At 37.8% G+C, this 14,351-nt stretch overlaps 1 protein-coding gene across 5 annotated transcripts in view; it reads left to right on the top strand.

Annotated features, from left to right (window-relative positions):
* LOC143180226 (unconventional myosin-XVIIIa) overlaps nt 1-14,328 on the top strand; it is a 47,509-nt gene extending 33,181 nt beyond the window's left edge. For 2 of the 5 annotated variants that reach the window (XM_076379799.1, XM_076379802.1), the window contains 11 exons: nt 4,847-4,975; nt 5,879-6,022; nt 6,111-6,200; nt 9,149-9,508; nt 9,922-10,076; nt 10,728-10,851; nt 10,918-11,372; nt 11,695-12,007; nt 12,308-12,571; nt 12,842-13,179; nt 13,437-14,328. In XM_076379799.1, the coding sequence (XP_076235914.1) occupies nt 4,847-4,975; nt 5,879-6,022; nt 6,111-6,200; nt 9,149-9,508; nt 9,922-10,076; nt 10,728-10,851; nt 10,918-11,372; nt 11,695-12,007; nt 12,308-12,571; nt 12,842-13,179; nt 13,437-13,443 (2,379 nt within the window). In that variant the 3' untranslated portion in view covers nt 13,444-14,328. Of the gene's footprint in view, nt 1-1,771; nt 3,194-4,846; nt 4,976-5,878; nt 6,023-6,110; nt 6,201-7,803; nt 8,700-9,148; nt 9,509-9,921; nt 10,077-10,727; nt 10,852-10,917; nt 11,373-11,694; nt 12,008-12,307; nt 12,572-12,841; nt 13,180-13,436 lie in introns of those variants that run through there. The other 3 variants (XM_076379800.1, XM_076379801.1, XM_076379803.1) reach the window with 3 other exon arrangements.
* Nucleotides 14,329-14,351: the final 23 nt, after the last annotated feature.

Genomic DNA, 14,351 nt, shown 5'->3' with positions numbered 1-14,351 from the left:
AAATAACGCAATAATAACGTGTACAACAAGACGCTCCAATAAAAGAATTTTAATCATCCCGACCATTTCGTTTACTTCCGTCGTTGAGCACCATCATAATACTAAATTACAGAGCAAATCGGGAAACGCTATTGTAACAACTGGCATTACGAACGGCTCGTTGCATTGTCGGTTATGACAATCTCTATAATAGCGGTTCAGTTTCAAGCAAATAGAGAACATCTTCCCGCAACGAAAGTGGCGATCCACAGTCTGCGCATTAAACGCTCGCATTCGCGCGGAATTCGTCGGGACGCGAGATGCACCATGCAGATGCATTTTCTTCCTCTCCTCTCATTTTTCTTCTTTCCTCTTTGCTGCCTCCCTCCCCTGCCTCCCCCCTTCGAATCCCCCCACCACCCCTCTCGCCACTCTATTTTGTTTCCCTTTCTCTGTGCTCCTGATGCTTCCCTTCCCTTCTTTCTCTCCTTTCCTCTCGTAACCATAAAACGCTCGTCCACTTTTACACTGCTTTTACGGTACTTAGTCGTGGCTCGTTCCTCGCGCAAGAAGCCTCCTCAAACGCACCGCAGTCCATTCCCGAGCGCGTACAAGGAATCGCGACGATCGAGCGGTCGCAGGAAGCCCGAGGATCCTCGGCGACGAGTGAAAGAGATAAGCAGTGATAGGGAAAAATGCTGACGCAGATCAGTGCGGAAGAGGAAGACGAGAAATGGACGATTGACTGAACTGCACCTGCACCTTTTAAGGGAAGGCTCGAGGATTTTTCGCGTCGACGTGTTTGCCAGCTCAGGCGAAGAGGATTGGGAAGCTTTTTAGTTGATAGTTCTTTTAAAGATTTAAGAGTCAGAGTTTGGCCGATGGAAAGAAGAGAAGATGTGTACTGATATCTCAGAGTGCCTTCTTTACTCGCTGTGCTAGAAACAATCGGTCCATGGATATGAAAGATCATTCGTCACTGATGAAGAAGGAAATAGTTTAACAATTCCTTCAACAGAAGTAATTTAACTGTGGCTAGATAGCTCGTCCTGAATTGGACTAAACACAGGTACCTGTAAATCTTTCTCAACAGTTGCTCAAGAAAGCCAGTTGATACAGCGATGACGGTTTGATTTGAGTCACTGAAATTTTCTTTATTCGTTACTCCTGCAGATTGTCTTCATTGGTATAGAATAGTCGTTCACCGAAATTCACGATGTTGGACAACGCGACTAAATGGTCCTCCAACACTGGCTCCCGCTTGGTCAAAGCCCGCAGCAGCCCAAACGTGTCGAAGACACCTCTATCCATCGCGAAGAGGCAAGTGGCCGATCAGACTGGCTCGGCACCGTCAAGCAAATCGCCTCGGCCGACAAAAACCTCCGCTGCTCCGAGAACACCGAGCAAGCCCGTTTCTAACGACCCTAGCAGTACTCGTGCAAGTTTTTCCAGCGACCACACAAACGCGCGCATTTCCTCTGCCAGCAGGCTTCGTCGTGCTCCAGACAGCCGCGCTGACGCTGCAAAATGCTCGACGATCGTACGAAACGAGAAGAAGCAAAGCCCGAAGAGCATTTGCTCGACTTCTTGCGTGGTCCTCGAGGACAGGACTCTTCTAAAGAAGAAGCTTTCGCATGCCCCAGCAAAAGTGCCCAGGAAGCCAGAATCTCTAAGGAAGATGGTCCTCGATCGATCCGCTAGCTTGGAATGTGTTTCCCTTCAGACCATGAAGAGTCCAAACCATGAAGAACACTTCAGAACGCATAGGTCCTCCTTGGAGGCGAGGAAACAGGTAGCAGAGAAGGAGAGTAAAGAAGTTCCTCGAAAAAAGGTGATCAACAGATCAGTCAGCTTGTGGAATATCCAAGCTGGCTCAAAGAATGGAAGTCCATCGAAAAAAGCTGGCATGTCTCTCAGACCAAGCAGGATTCCCCTGCTGGCGCAGAGGAACACTCGCGTGGGTCGATCTCTCGCTGATCTATCGCAAGTAGACCGTGCAGTAGAGTCGACGAATCAGATGGTGTCCCTGGACAGCGACGTCGGCCTTGACCGCTCGATGGACGAGCGTATTTACGAAAACTGTCGCGAGGCGTTCAGCTGCGTGTCCAGGGACAATTACAATGTCCGAATATCCAGCAACCTCGAGGAGCGGGTTGCTAGACTAATGGCGGAGCTAGAGGACGACGAGGAAGAGGAGGAGCTCGGGAAAGGGGTCGTATCGGTCGATTGCGTAGACGGCGATGCCACTAAATCTAATTCCACATACGAGGTTCAAAAGGTCGAGTCTAATAGCCAGGCCAGTAGCAATATCCAAGTGGATCGTTATCACGCGACGATGATCAGGATCGAAGATCACTCGACGACTAGCATAGAAACGCTAAACAAAACCGACGAGATTGTGTCCATACAAGTGAACAACTTGGAGGAGATTAAGGACACCGTGAAGGAAGTTAAAAGTCGATTAGAGTACGAACGAAATGAGAAGCAGGATTGCAGCGAAGAGGCAAAGAAGAAGAAAGAAATGTCCAATATTCAGGAGCTGAAGAAGACTTGGGAGAAGCAGTCCACTGGCCCACTGATTACTAACCTCGAGACGAAGAATAGTAACGAAAGTCTGTTGACTTCGCCTAGCGATACAGAGACGTTGAAGGTGGCAAGGCAGAGGAGGGAGGACGCTAAACGACAGAGCAAGAGTAAACACGTGGTAGGGAAACGGGCGAACGAAATCGAGCACTTGGTGAACTTCTTTAATTGCAAGAACGCGGAAGCGTCTAGGGAAGCGAGCGATGTTTGGATCAAGCGGTCCGCTTCGAACGGCTCGGCGAACGAGCCAATTACTGCTTTGAAAAAATCGGTGGATGTTAAGAGCATGAACGATTATAACGGGTACACGTCGGATGGCAACTGTTCGGAGGACAGCGGTCACATGAGCAATGAAAACGAAGTCGAGTGGAAGGAGGCCATCCAGAACGAGAGCGCGGTGTTTGACAAAGAGCGATTCTTTGAGCAGAACGAGTTGCGTAACATCGGGGTATTTAATCCCACGATTGTGGGGAGGCTCGAGACGGAAAAGAAAACTGTTGTCGTTGCTGGTAGCGTGGCGAGCTCGAACAGAATCGGCGTGGCCGATTGCAAAGTGGAAGGCGCGAAACTCGATGAGCGTGTCGGTAAAGAACAGTGGAAAACTTGCAGATCTTACAACGACGGAGGACAGGTTCAAATCTATTTTATTGAATCGTTAAATGCGTTATGAAAGGAGTACAGGGGATCTTATATATGTATTATGTTACTGTAGTGTATAGCTTCTGAGACGCCGAAATTTTTACGGATTTTTGGTTGCTGAGAACGAAATTAATCGTGTGAGCTGGGAGAGATAGTATTTATTCGCTTTAGTCTTGAGACTGGGTATAAATAGATTTATGGGGAGGAGGACATGCCTTTCTGAAACCACTTTGATGTTAATGATTCTTATCCTATTAAAAGCGAAAGTGAGAGACTGAGAGAATACTTTCCAGGATAAAAGGGGACAGTGATGAGCTTATAACGAGAAGTACATCCGAGAAACATCACTTGGAAATAGCAATTAATTTAAAAAAAAAAGAAAAAAAAATATTAAAATGCAATTTTAAAGGAAATATGAAACTCCTAAAAATTTTGGTGATACTGAAGTCATACACTACACTGTTATATTGGTGGTAATATTTTATCTGTATCATTTATAGGGTACTGTGTCACTCAGTTTTAAAAATGCACCAAAGAAAAGTAAAACACTATACTCACTTAGTGAAAGCACTACAAATAAATTATAATAAAATTAAATACATTATAAATGATAACTGAATTTCTGTTATAATTTAAATTATCACACATATAATATAAAATGAGAAAAAAATAGAGAAACTGAAATTCTATTTAGATAATGTAATAAATTTAAAGAAATGGCAATTACCAAAATTTATCCCTTTAATTTGCTACAAATTTTGCTAGAATTTCTCTCCTATTTAATCATTAATGTTTATCGTTTATGTTAAAGGTAGTGTTAATTGAATGTAAATTGCGTGAAAAATAAACCCACGAAGAAATTGTTTTAAAGGCATCATTTAGAAATAAAATTCTTCAGTGTCTTTGTTCATACATCTAAATATATGCATTGTGCTGGTACTTAAACGTGCAATTATTCCGTGAATAGAAATATTTTTCGTTGTAAATGTCAATTCATGCAAGGAATGTAATAGACAAGGCTATCTTGGATTATGTACTCTTTTAATTGAAGCTGGAAAGAGTGACAAAAGAAAAATCTTACTGTTACTATGTTATCTAACTTTCCATGACTTTGCATTCGTCCATAAATTATTTCTACTTATTCATTTAAATGTCAACTAGAAACATGCAAAAAATGAATATCTTGCGAAACGTTTCAGTTTTTTAAATAAGCTCCCGCTCGACATAAGAATCAGGATAAAAAAAGAGGGTCATGAGAAGCTAATAAGCATACCTCTGTCTAACTTTCTCGCCTTCCGTCTTTCCTTGTCGTCGACTGGAAAAAGATATAATTATACTTGTTTAGCCTTGTGTAATTTTAATTAATCTAAACGAAAATTTATTCTTGTTACAATGTATCAGTCATTTTAATATTCAATTATAAATGAATAATTAATCAGTGACTATACAATTTTTTGTGCAAATATATATTTTTTTTAAACGGTGCCTTACAATTTCTTTACTCGTATTCTGAAGTGATATTCAAAATAATAGACACAATTAATATACAAATAAAAATGTTTCGTGGTAAAGAAGATTATTGTTAGTTATTATTGCAGACATTCATCTTCAAGTAATTAACTGTTCGCTGTTCTTTTTTCGACAGATATTTTTCAGATCAGGGACTCTGGAACAATTGGAGGCTCAGAGAGATGAGAAGCTAACTGGACACATTATTCTTCTTCAAGCGAGATGCAGGGGTTACCTGGCACGCCGTAAACTTAACGCTTTGAAAGTATGTCATGACATCTTTTTAACTTTGTAAAAGTGTACCTTCACTTGCCAGCCTGGCCAGTAGTCTTCATCTATTCCGAGAAATTTCTAAATGCTTTTTCATATACATCATTCAGTTAACACATAGTAAGCAGCGGTTACATAAATTGCTTCTTCAAATACAGTCCTCGAAATCAAAGTTGATGTATCGTAATGAGAGGCTGCGGGCTCATTAGTTCAGAGAAAATTTTTCAAACAGATTTCACCAATTTATCAGTTTCAAGAGACGAAGTCACAGCTAATTATTGATTTAAAAATACAATTTATGATACATATTAGCATCTCTGTGAGAATCTAACAGAATATTTTATAAAATAGGGCTGATTATAGTAGAACCTGAATATCAACTGACTATCAACTCAGTTTCGATTATTATTTCTTTTTACTTTCTTTACTGTATCTCTATTCTATATTTATTCGATGTAATATAAATAAAAATGCAGAAGAATATTCAGTGCGAGTTGAGCTATGATTTATTTATAGTCCACTGGAAATAAAATTACTGAGTTTCGTGTTAAGCTGAATAATCGAGGTTGTACTCTGTTCTACTAGGTAAATCTACTAGGTTTTACAATGTAAATCTATTAGATTCTATTAGGTAAGTCTACCATGCTCTACTAGTTAAATCTAGTAGGCTCTATAAGCTAAATCTATTAGGCTGTACTAGGAAAATTTATCAGATTCTACTGAGATCTACTAGACAAATATACTAGGTTTTACTAGGTAAATCTACTAGGGTTTACTAGGTTCTACTAAGTGAATTTACTAATCACAGTTCTTCTGTGTCGAAGGAAATACTTTCTTATATAAACACATATTATATTAATATAAAATTAATTAAATATCATGTACTATATTGTTTTAGTTACAAGATCTGGCAGTCAGATGTATACAGAGAAACGTCAGAAAATGGATGTCCGTCAGAGAATGGCCATGGTGGAGATTATATGTCAAAGTGGCTCCTTTATTAAATGTTCATCGGACAGAAGATCAATTAAAGGCAAAAACGGTGAGGATGTAATACCTATTATTTTAGTAATTGTAATAATGTTATTTCGCGCATTCAAATCAACATAAATCATTCTTTTTGCGAATAGGAAGAACTCGAGATTCTCAGAGCGAAAGTTGAAAGACTGGAGCAGGAACGCAATCACTTAAAGCACGACAACGATAAATTGGAAGCTAAGGTATGATTAAATTTATTTATACTTTGGAAAAGTAGTTAAATATTAGATCTCGAAACATGGTCTTTGTTAGCCTATTTTTAAGAACGTACAGGAAGAAATATTCTTCTAATGAATATTAAAATTGTTGTGTTTTTTATGGTAGAAATTTTATATTTTTTGTTTTTGTTTTAAAAGCATTGTCTTTTTATATGAATTTTTTAACGTTGCATCAATTGCATCTTAATTATCATTTTGGTATTCACAATAGTGTATACTTTATCGATTAAATTTAAGTTTTCCTTATTCTTCTACATTTTTGTGTTTTTAATACTTGTGGACACTCTGAACCTCGAAAATTGCTTTCGTCAGATTTCAATCGCAAGCACTTTTCGAGGCATCACTGTGTGTATACGAATATTTGATTCCTCCAGCTTTTGCTGTTTATTGTAAATATAAAGTTAGGTATATTTAGAATATATGTAGATACATGTGGAATATTATACAGTTAAGGTATTACTAAATCTATTGAATTCATTCATATTATGAAACTTCATTAAATAGATTTATTAATGACATAAATAGGTTCACTCGATAAAGTGAAAAAATTGGGCATTCACTCCATAAAGTGGAAGAGTTTGGAGTCCTCCAAGTTTTTGTGTACCTAGTAATTAATTAAAAGTCTCACATATGATTCCCATCACTCAGTTTTGTCAAACGTTATAATTTTCATAAGTGGCCTGCTAGTGCTTCCATGAGCAACTATTTCACTGACATTTCTGCTGTGTATTGTCCAAAAATGACTTGCACGACCTTGGCATTGTATGTCAAGTCATCTTGCATTTATGATAGACACCATCTCGGCTCTAAAATTTCTCAGATTGTTCTGTCTCTCCCCTGCATTAATTAGTTCCCTGCCGCGCAAGCCAGTACTCATTTCCCCATTTCTTCTTTTCACCTCTCGTTTCCCAGCTCCTTTTCTTCTCTTATTTTCTACTCGCCGAAACTTTTCTCGCGGACTCTACGGAGATTTGGCAGCCGCCCAAAATTGTGACTGGATCTCTTGCTTCCTCGTACTTCTCACCATCCGTTCTTCTATCTTCTTCACTCTCTATTTCACTTAGAATAACTCGGAGGTGACCGCCGTCTTCTCCAACGGACGCAATCGGCCCTCGTATCGGCTGACCCAAGAAGAGACAGTTGCACCGCGACTCCCTCTCGATACGGGCGTTGTCGTCCGATGTTACGCAATTAAATGCTCGGTGATCAGTCATCCAATGGTCCGATCGGCTCGAAAACGAATCTGAAATCCTGCAACATATAAATCAATCACTGAACCTTCTCCTACTCGCTGTCCTGTGCTACAGAAGAGAATCATCATATGCAACCAACCTGGATCAATTTGCAATGAAATCACCAATTTGCTCTTTCCAATCTCAACTCTAACATTACCGCAAGCATTTGTAAGAGACACCGCATTTATCTCACTGGCTATGCAACAGGGGATACTACAACCTGCCATGCAACTCGGTTCCAAGGTGCACAAGTGGTTGAGAATGTTCATGTTGGACGAAGCATATTAAGATTGTAATTTGAGTCAGTTTTGAATGTTGAACGAAATTGTGGTCTTTATATACCATTGTCAGGGAAACTGGGTTTAATCGGGGTCTTTGGCAGCCGAGCAACTAAAATATGTCCACAATGCCATCGGTGCCGCTAACTCATTCAAATGGTACTTGTCCTAGCCCAGATGATATAAGTCTCGATGAGCCTCTGCTGAACCGAATAATGGATGACAAAGTTAGTGATTCCAGTAGAACCATGATTGGGCATTTCTCGAAATCTGTGGAAATGAATAATTTACTGAGAAGACCGCCGTTGCCGCCGTGTATCTTGAGGAGACCACTCAGTAGAGTGCAGACAATAAGCTCGGGCTCGATGAGGAGTCTATCACCTGCTAGCCTTTCGTCCAACTTATCATATCGATCTAAATCCTTGTCGATTTCACCGAGGCCGCGTTCAAGAATGGATTCACCAACAAATTTTGCTATTCCTCCCAGAAGAGTGTATCCTATAGATAATGTTCGTTCTATGGGCACCATGGAAGAAGCATCTGTGAAGGAACAGGCTCCAGTCGTTTTCGATGCTAGTCTCAATTTTGTTTTGGGCTGTGACAAACAAAGGGTCAGACAGTGTTTCAAGCCCACTGCTTCTCACCTGGAGCCAACGACTGCTTCTTCGTATTTGTCCTCGAAGATATCACAGTTCCTGAAGAGAACAGATCATATAATGGACGAATGGAGAAGTTTGGGCCATAGGGATGACGCGGATAACGATCTAGATTTGCAGATGAATGACAAACCTAGATGTGTTATGGGTAGAAGTCAGAGCGCTACGAATATTATGATACGCGGCTTTCAATATTATAGTAGGTCGAACAGTGTTGCAAGAAGTTCTTGCTCCAGACGTTCCATGTCACGCGCTTCCGACGACAGGACTATTTCTGATAGCATTGGCCAAGAGGTACATGGATACGAGGAGAAGGATTCATATTTGTTGAATGAAAACTGCTCATTTGTATCTTGATAAATCCAGGAAGTTTATCTCACTTGTTGCATGTGTGATACTGTCCATTATTGTTATAACTGTGTAATAATTCCCTAATGTTAGCAGTTGTAAAAAACTTGCCTACTATCTACAATTCCTTCTTTTAATATTGCAAAATTCTCTAGGAAAGTTCCCTAATGTTAACAGTTGTAATATTCCACTTGCCTATCTACAATTTCTTCTTGTAATATTGTAAAATTGCATAGAAAGATTTGGGACCCTCTAAAGTAGTATCTTTTCTTTTCATGAAAGGCTATTTTGTCTGCGCATAATTTGTAAAAAATTAGCCTATAACATAACTTCAATCTGTAAGTCATTATGTTTCATTAGCAGACCCTTTTTAATTTTGCTTTATTTTGCTGCAGCTAAGCGAAATGACTGCCGACTACGCGGAAGAACATTCAACTTCGACGTTGGCGGCAGAGAGAATCGACGCTGAAACATCTGAACGTCTACGCCTTGAGAGAGAGCTTCAGGATGTGACTGAAGCTAATAAAAATCTTCAGCAAGCAACTGAGCGTCTAGAGATGGAACTCTTGTACGCAAGAGCTGCCGATTTGAATGGAATTGCATCTGATGCAGAGGATGGTGAGGATGGTGGGGTTTATAAGCAGAGATACGAACATGCCGTGAGAGAGCTGGAGTTCACTAAAAGAAAAATGGCGCAACAACATGAAGACGACCTCGAACAGTTAGTGGGGCTTAAGAAGCAATTGGAAAAGAAGGTACATAAATTCAAGTTGAAAGTCTATCTCAATTGCTAAATATGTGTGGAATCAGATTTAATAATTGAATAATGTTTCATGGAATTAACGATCCTTTTATATTTCTTTAAACTCTTATTGTTAGTTGTTTAGAGTGCATAAATTGAAGAGCTCATAGCAGAAACAACCCTTGTTACATTGTACAATTCTTTTTAATGAGAATGTATTCTAGTGGTCAGAAAAGAGATTCACAACATAATGGAATCTATCCGTAATATTTTGCCAAAAAGAATATTAATCAAGTGAACAAGATTAAAAGATACTACAACATCTTTTCTGTTCTCCTAGAAAAAGACAGAAATCGACAATTTTTCTAAGAAATACAATACGTAAAGTAATACACAATATTGTAATATTTATTTGTTATGCCTTAGTTAGCTGATGCTTATGAAGAGGTAGAAGAACAGCGACAAGTTGTTGGACAATGGAAACGACGTGTGCAAAAACTAAACAGTGAAATGCACGATTTGAGACTTTTATTAGAAGAGCAAACAGCTAGAAACAATCTTTTAGAGAAAAAACAACGCAAGTACGTGATCTTTATAGCTCAACATTCATTTGTTTGACTTGTAAACTCAATAAGCTTTTTCATTTATTTTAATGCATTAATACTCGTACTAAAAATACATTCCATTCTTTAATTAAATCATTAACTATAAATTACAGTCAGCTCTGCTTTCTTACTTACAAGTATAGTGTAACTTAATACCATTTCTCTCGGTAATCAATATACGAGTTAATATTTAATATTTTACTGTACAACTATTTTTTGAACATTTAACAGCCCTTTTCGGGAAAAATTAGAATGTTTATTTGTACATTGAGATTTTGCGAATTGAAGGATTTTTAAATTTTCGTACGGAACGGCGTCGGCGTTCTATTCTCATTGTATCCGATAGCAACAAGTGTTTCTGGCAGTTCGCCAGGCCGGTAATGTTGCTCGTTCGAAGATATCAACGTTTAGCTGGACTTTGGTGTGTGCAGATACTATTGTGATTGACTATTCCAAAAATAGGTTGACGATTGCCCTCAAACTAGGATCTCGTTACTAGTTTGAACAAGGAAATGAAATGTACAATTAGTATGGCGTTATAATGCATTCGAACCATGAAATATGAACAATACTATTGATTTTTCTCATTATTATGAATATAATTTTCTTGTTTTCTTTTTTAACTAGATTTGACTCTGAGACTCAGAATCTGATGAACGATCTGCGACAAGAAAAAGCACAACGTGAAAGGTTGGCCAGGGAAAAAGAAATTGCAATTGCAGAAAAGTTTACCATAGAACAAAATCTTAGCGTGAGTATATTTGTTCTGATATTGGTTTTTTAATCATAATTCTAATTTATTACATTTCGAATACAGGATGCAAGACTGGAAATCGAGTTAAAAGAAGAAAGATTACGCACGTTGAGTCAGGAACTGGAAGAGCTCACTTTTGGTGGTAAAACTGAGGAAGAAGTAGCACAATTGAAGAAAGCTAAGCATGAATTAGAGAAAAGGGTGAAAGATCAGGAAGAAGAACTCGACGATCTCGCTGGCCAAGTACAGCTGCTTGAGCAAGCGAAATTGAGACTGGAAATGAGTATTGAACAGCAACGCAAGGAAATGCGTAAAGAAATGCAACAAAGAGACGAAGAATTGGAAGATGTACGCGGCAATGCACTTAAGAAAGTTAAAGCCTTGGAGTCACAATTAGAAAATGAACACGAAGAGAGGACAATACTACTTCGTGAAAAACATGAATTAGAAAGACGTCTGGTAGCTACTGAGGAGCAAGATCGAGCTGAGCGTGTTGCAGAAGCTGAAACTATGCACAGGTATATTTATGAAACTAAATTTCTTGATTTTCGTGAAAGTTTTATGGAATAGCATTGAGATTTGTCATGAGAAATTTTCACATTCTTATTTGTCTTAAAATTAAATTGCGGATGTTATGCAAATCTAATTAAAAATTTATTTCACTCTCCAAATACTATGAAGTGTGTACGTGACTTTCGATATTCTGTACATTTGTACATACTATATGAATATTGTATGTTTTTGTATACTTTTTGAAATTTCCCCTAAATGTATAAAAATCTGCATTGTACTTATAATTTAATAAGGCTTTATTTATTTCGTAATTTATTTCTCTATTAGATTGAAGAGAGATCTGAAAAGAACAAAAGCATTACTCAGAGACGCTCAGACGATGCTTGAAAGATCCAAGGGCGATTCAACAGGCAAGGCAGCCTTACGTCAACTGAAGAATCAGTTAGAAGATGCTGAATGTGCTAGGGCAGCTGCAGTTAAAGCAAAACAGGCATTGGAACAAGAATTAAATGAGACGCAAGCTTCACTTGAAGAAGCATTGCGTCAACGTTCTGAAGCTGAGGAACGTGCAAACATAGCTAGTCGTGAACGAACTGAACTACTTTCGCAATTGGAAGAAAATGAAGAAGAGCTCTCAGAAGTAAGTTATTATATTAATTATTAAAAAATTGTATCTTGTTATTTTTTCGCTTTCTCACAATTTACAACGAAAGAAAATAAGAAAGGAGATCAATTATGTCAATTAAATTTGCATTCAATACTTATTTGTTACACTCTTTTACTTTAATTTTAATTTGTAATAACTTTTACATAATTAAACTAGAATAAAATTTTAGAAAACATGTTGATCATTTAATAGTAAATTATTGTTTCTAAAATATTGTATAGTATTATTCTGTAGTTTGAGACTTAAAAAATTAATATTGTAATTTATTACAAGGTGCTGAAGAAATATCGAGCAGCGGTTCAACAAGTATCAGCAGAACAAGGGCAGCTACAGGAGGCGCAAGTACAAATTGCTGCTTTAGAAGCTGAGAAGACCTCTCTCAAAGATCAACTTTCGGAACTGACACAACGATTGGAGTCTGTGGAACAACTCGGCGATCCTACAGCGAACAGCCTTGCCACAAGGCGCCTCGAGTTTCGAGCTAAAGAGCTTGAAAGTAAACTTGAATTGGAGCAAACAACAAGAGCACGTTTAGAAGTAAGTTGCATTTTATTTGTTATTAGTAAACTGCGGATTTTTATTTGTTTATTTAAATTTGAAATGTGTAAAAAGTTACAAAATACACGTATAACATTCAAAAGAGAGAAAATTAAAAAATGAACTGCAAATTATGGCGTTTAAAAAATTAGGCAAATTTTTATTTAAGTTCTTTAACTGTTACTGAAATTGCTAAAAAATCTACAGTGTAGTTATTAGAATTAGAAGGTTTACAGAATCTTAACATGTAATTTTCGTTTTTTTTTACAGACTCAAATTGCAAGATTGAAAGAAAACGTTGACAAATTGCAAACTGAATCGGCGTTACTACGAACAAAAGAACAAACAGCTCAAGATGCAGCACGACGATTGCAAAGATCATTACGCGAGGCCAGAGAAGAAGCAAGTTCTGCATTGGCACGCGAACAAGAATCCACACGAGCTCGTCGCGAATTGGAGAAATCGCTTGAGGCCTCAGAGACGGAGACCAAAGTCGTCAGAGATGATCTTAGATTAGCGTTACAAAGAATTGACGATTTGCAAAGTGCGATTCAAGGCGAACTTGATTTGGATTGCAGCGAAGAAGCAACCAGTGATAACAGCGACAGGTATAATTAAAAGCTTTATTTTTGTATCGATAATCGTAAAACATTTAGCTAATTCAGGGGCTTAGTGATAAATAGGCCTATATATGCAAATTTCATTTTTTTAACTATTATTTCATCAAACTGAACTTTTTTTTCTATATGTTCTCCTCTAAAATTATGAAATTGTAATGTAATGTAATTATGAAATATGTCTGTGCTTCACTGAGCTATTCAATTGTAACTTCTAGCTTCTAATTATTACTTAAATCTGTTTTTAGTGATTGATCGGAATTGATGTCGGATTTTGAATCCGATGAAAGCAAGGCTGAGAAACCGACTAACGTACCTATAGTTGAAGTACTTCCTGACGAACCATTATTCATCAATGCGAGGAGCATTGATTAAGCTGGAAAGAAGTGATGATGGTGTGAGATACAAGGGGCAAGAAGAATGAATAAACGTGCTAGTTAAAAATAGATTTAGTTTGTTTGTCAACTCTGTCACCAATGTCGAGTAATATTGAAGTATCGATTCCGCGATAGGGAATTGAGCTTGAACGATGTAAATCAAATCACAGGTTGTCTTTTATAAAAGCCTGAAATCAAAGAAATGAAATTATACGTAAACAAAAGCAAGTAAAATCAACATTTTATACCGATCTTTACATGATTTTACTTATAACTATTTCGCTTATCAAAGTGGTATTGAAGTTTTGGAAATACTAATTACGATTCCAAGGAAAAGTCAGTGTCGTCGTTATTTGTATTCTGCTTCTTAAACGCGCGTTTTGGTGCTACTTTATTCGATAGTAATTTTTGTCAACATGCAACATTGTTGTTCCAGTCTTCCAAAGGAAATCGAGTTTCTCGATTTTATAATATGAAAAGCGTACATATCCACGCCTATAATAGCCAAATCATCGCCTTTCTCACGGCGACCTAATGGATGCAAGAAGTTCATATGTACAGCATAAATGGAAATTGAAACAGAGCTTCATAAGTAAAAAGTATTTTCCATGGTCCTTGACACTTCGCTACCTGGCTAACGATGTTGGCTACTTTTTACAATTTGTATTATAAGATGCGACTTACAGCTCAGTTTCTTTAATTTCTTATAAGGATTCTCATGTAACTTATTGCTTTGTAAAATGCATCTATCTTATTTAATTAACTTAATCGTCTCTTTCTTATCCC

This window comes from Calliopsis andreniformis, chromosome 6, assembly GCF_051401765.1.
Source record: "Calliopsis andreniformis isolate RMS-2024a chromosome 6, iyCalAndr_principal, whole genome shotgun sequence".
Lineage (NCBI taxonomy): Eukaryota > Metazoa > Arthropoda > Insecta > Hymenoptera > Andrenidae > Calliopsis > Calliopsis andreniformis.
This window is presented reverse-complemented; position numbering and strand designations above follow the sequence as displayed.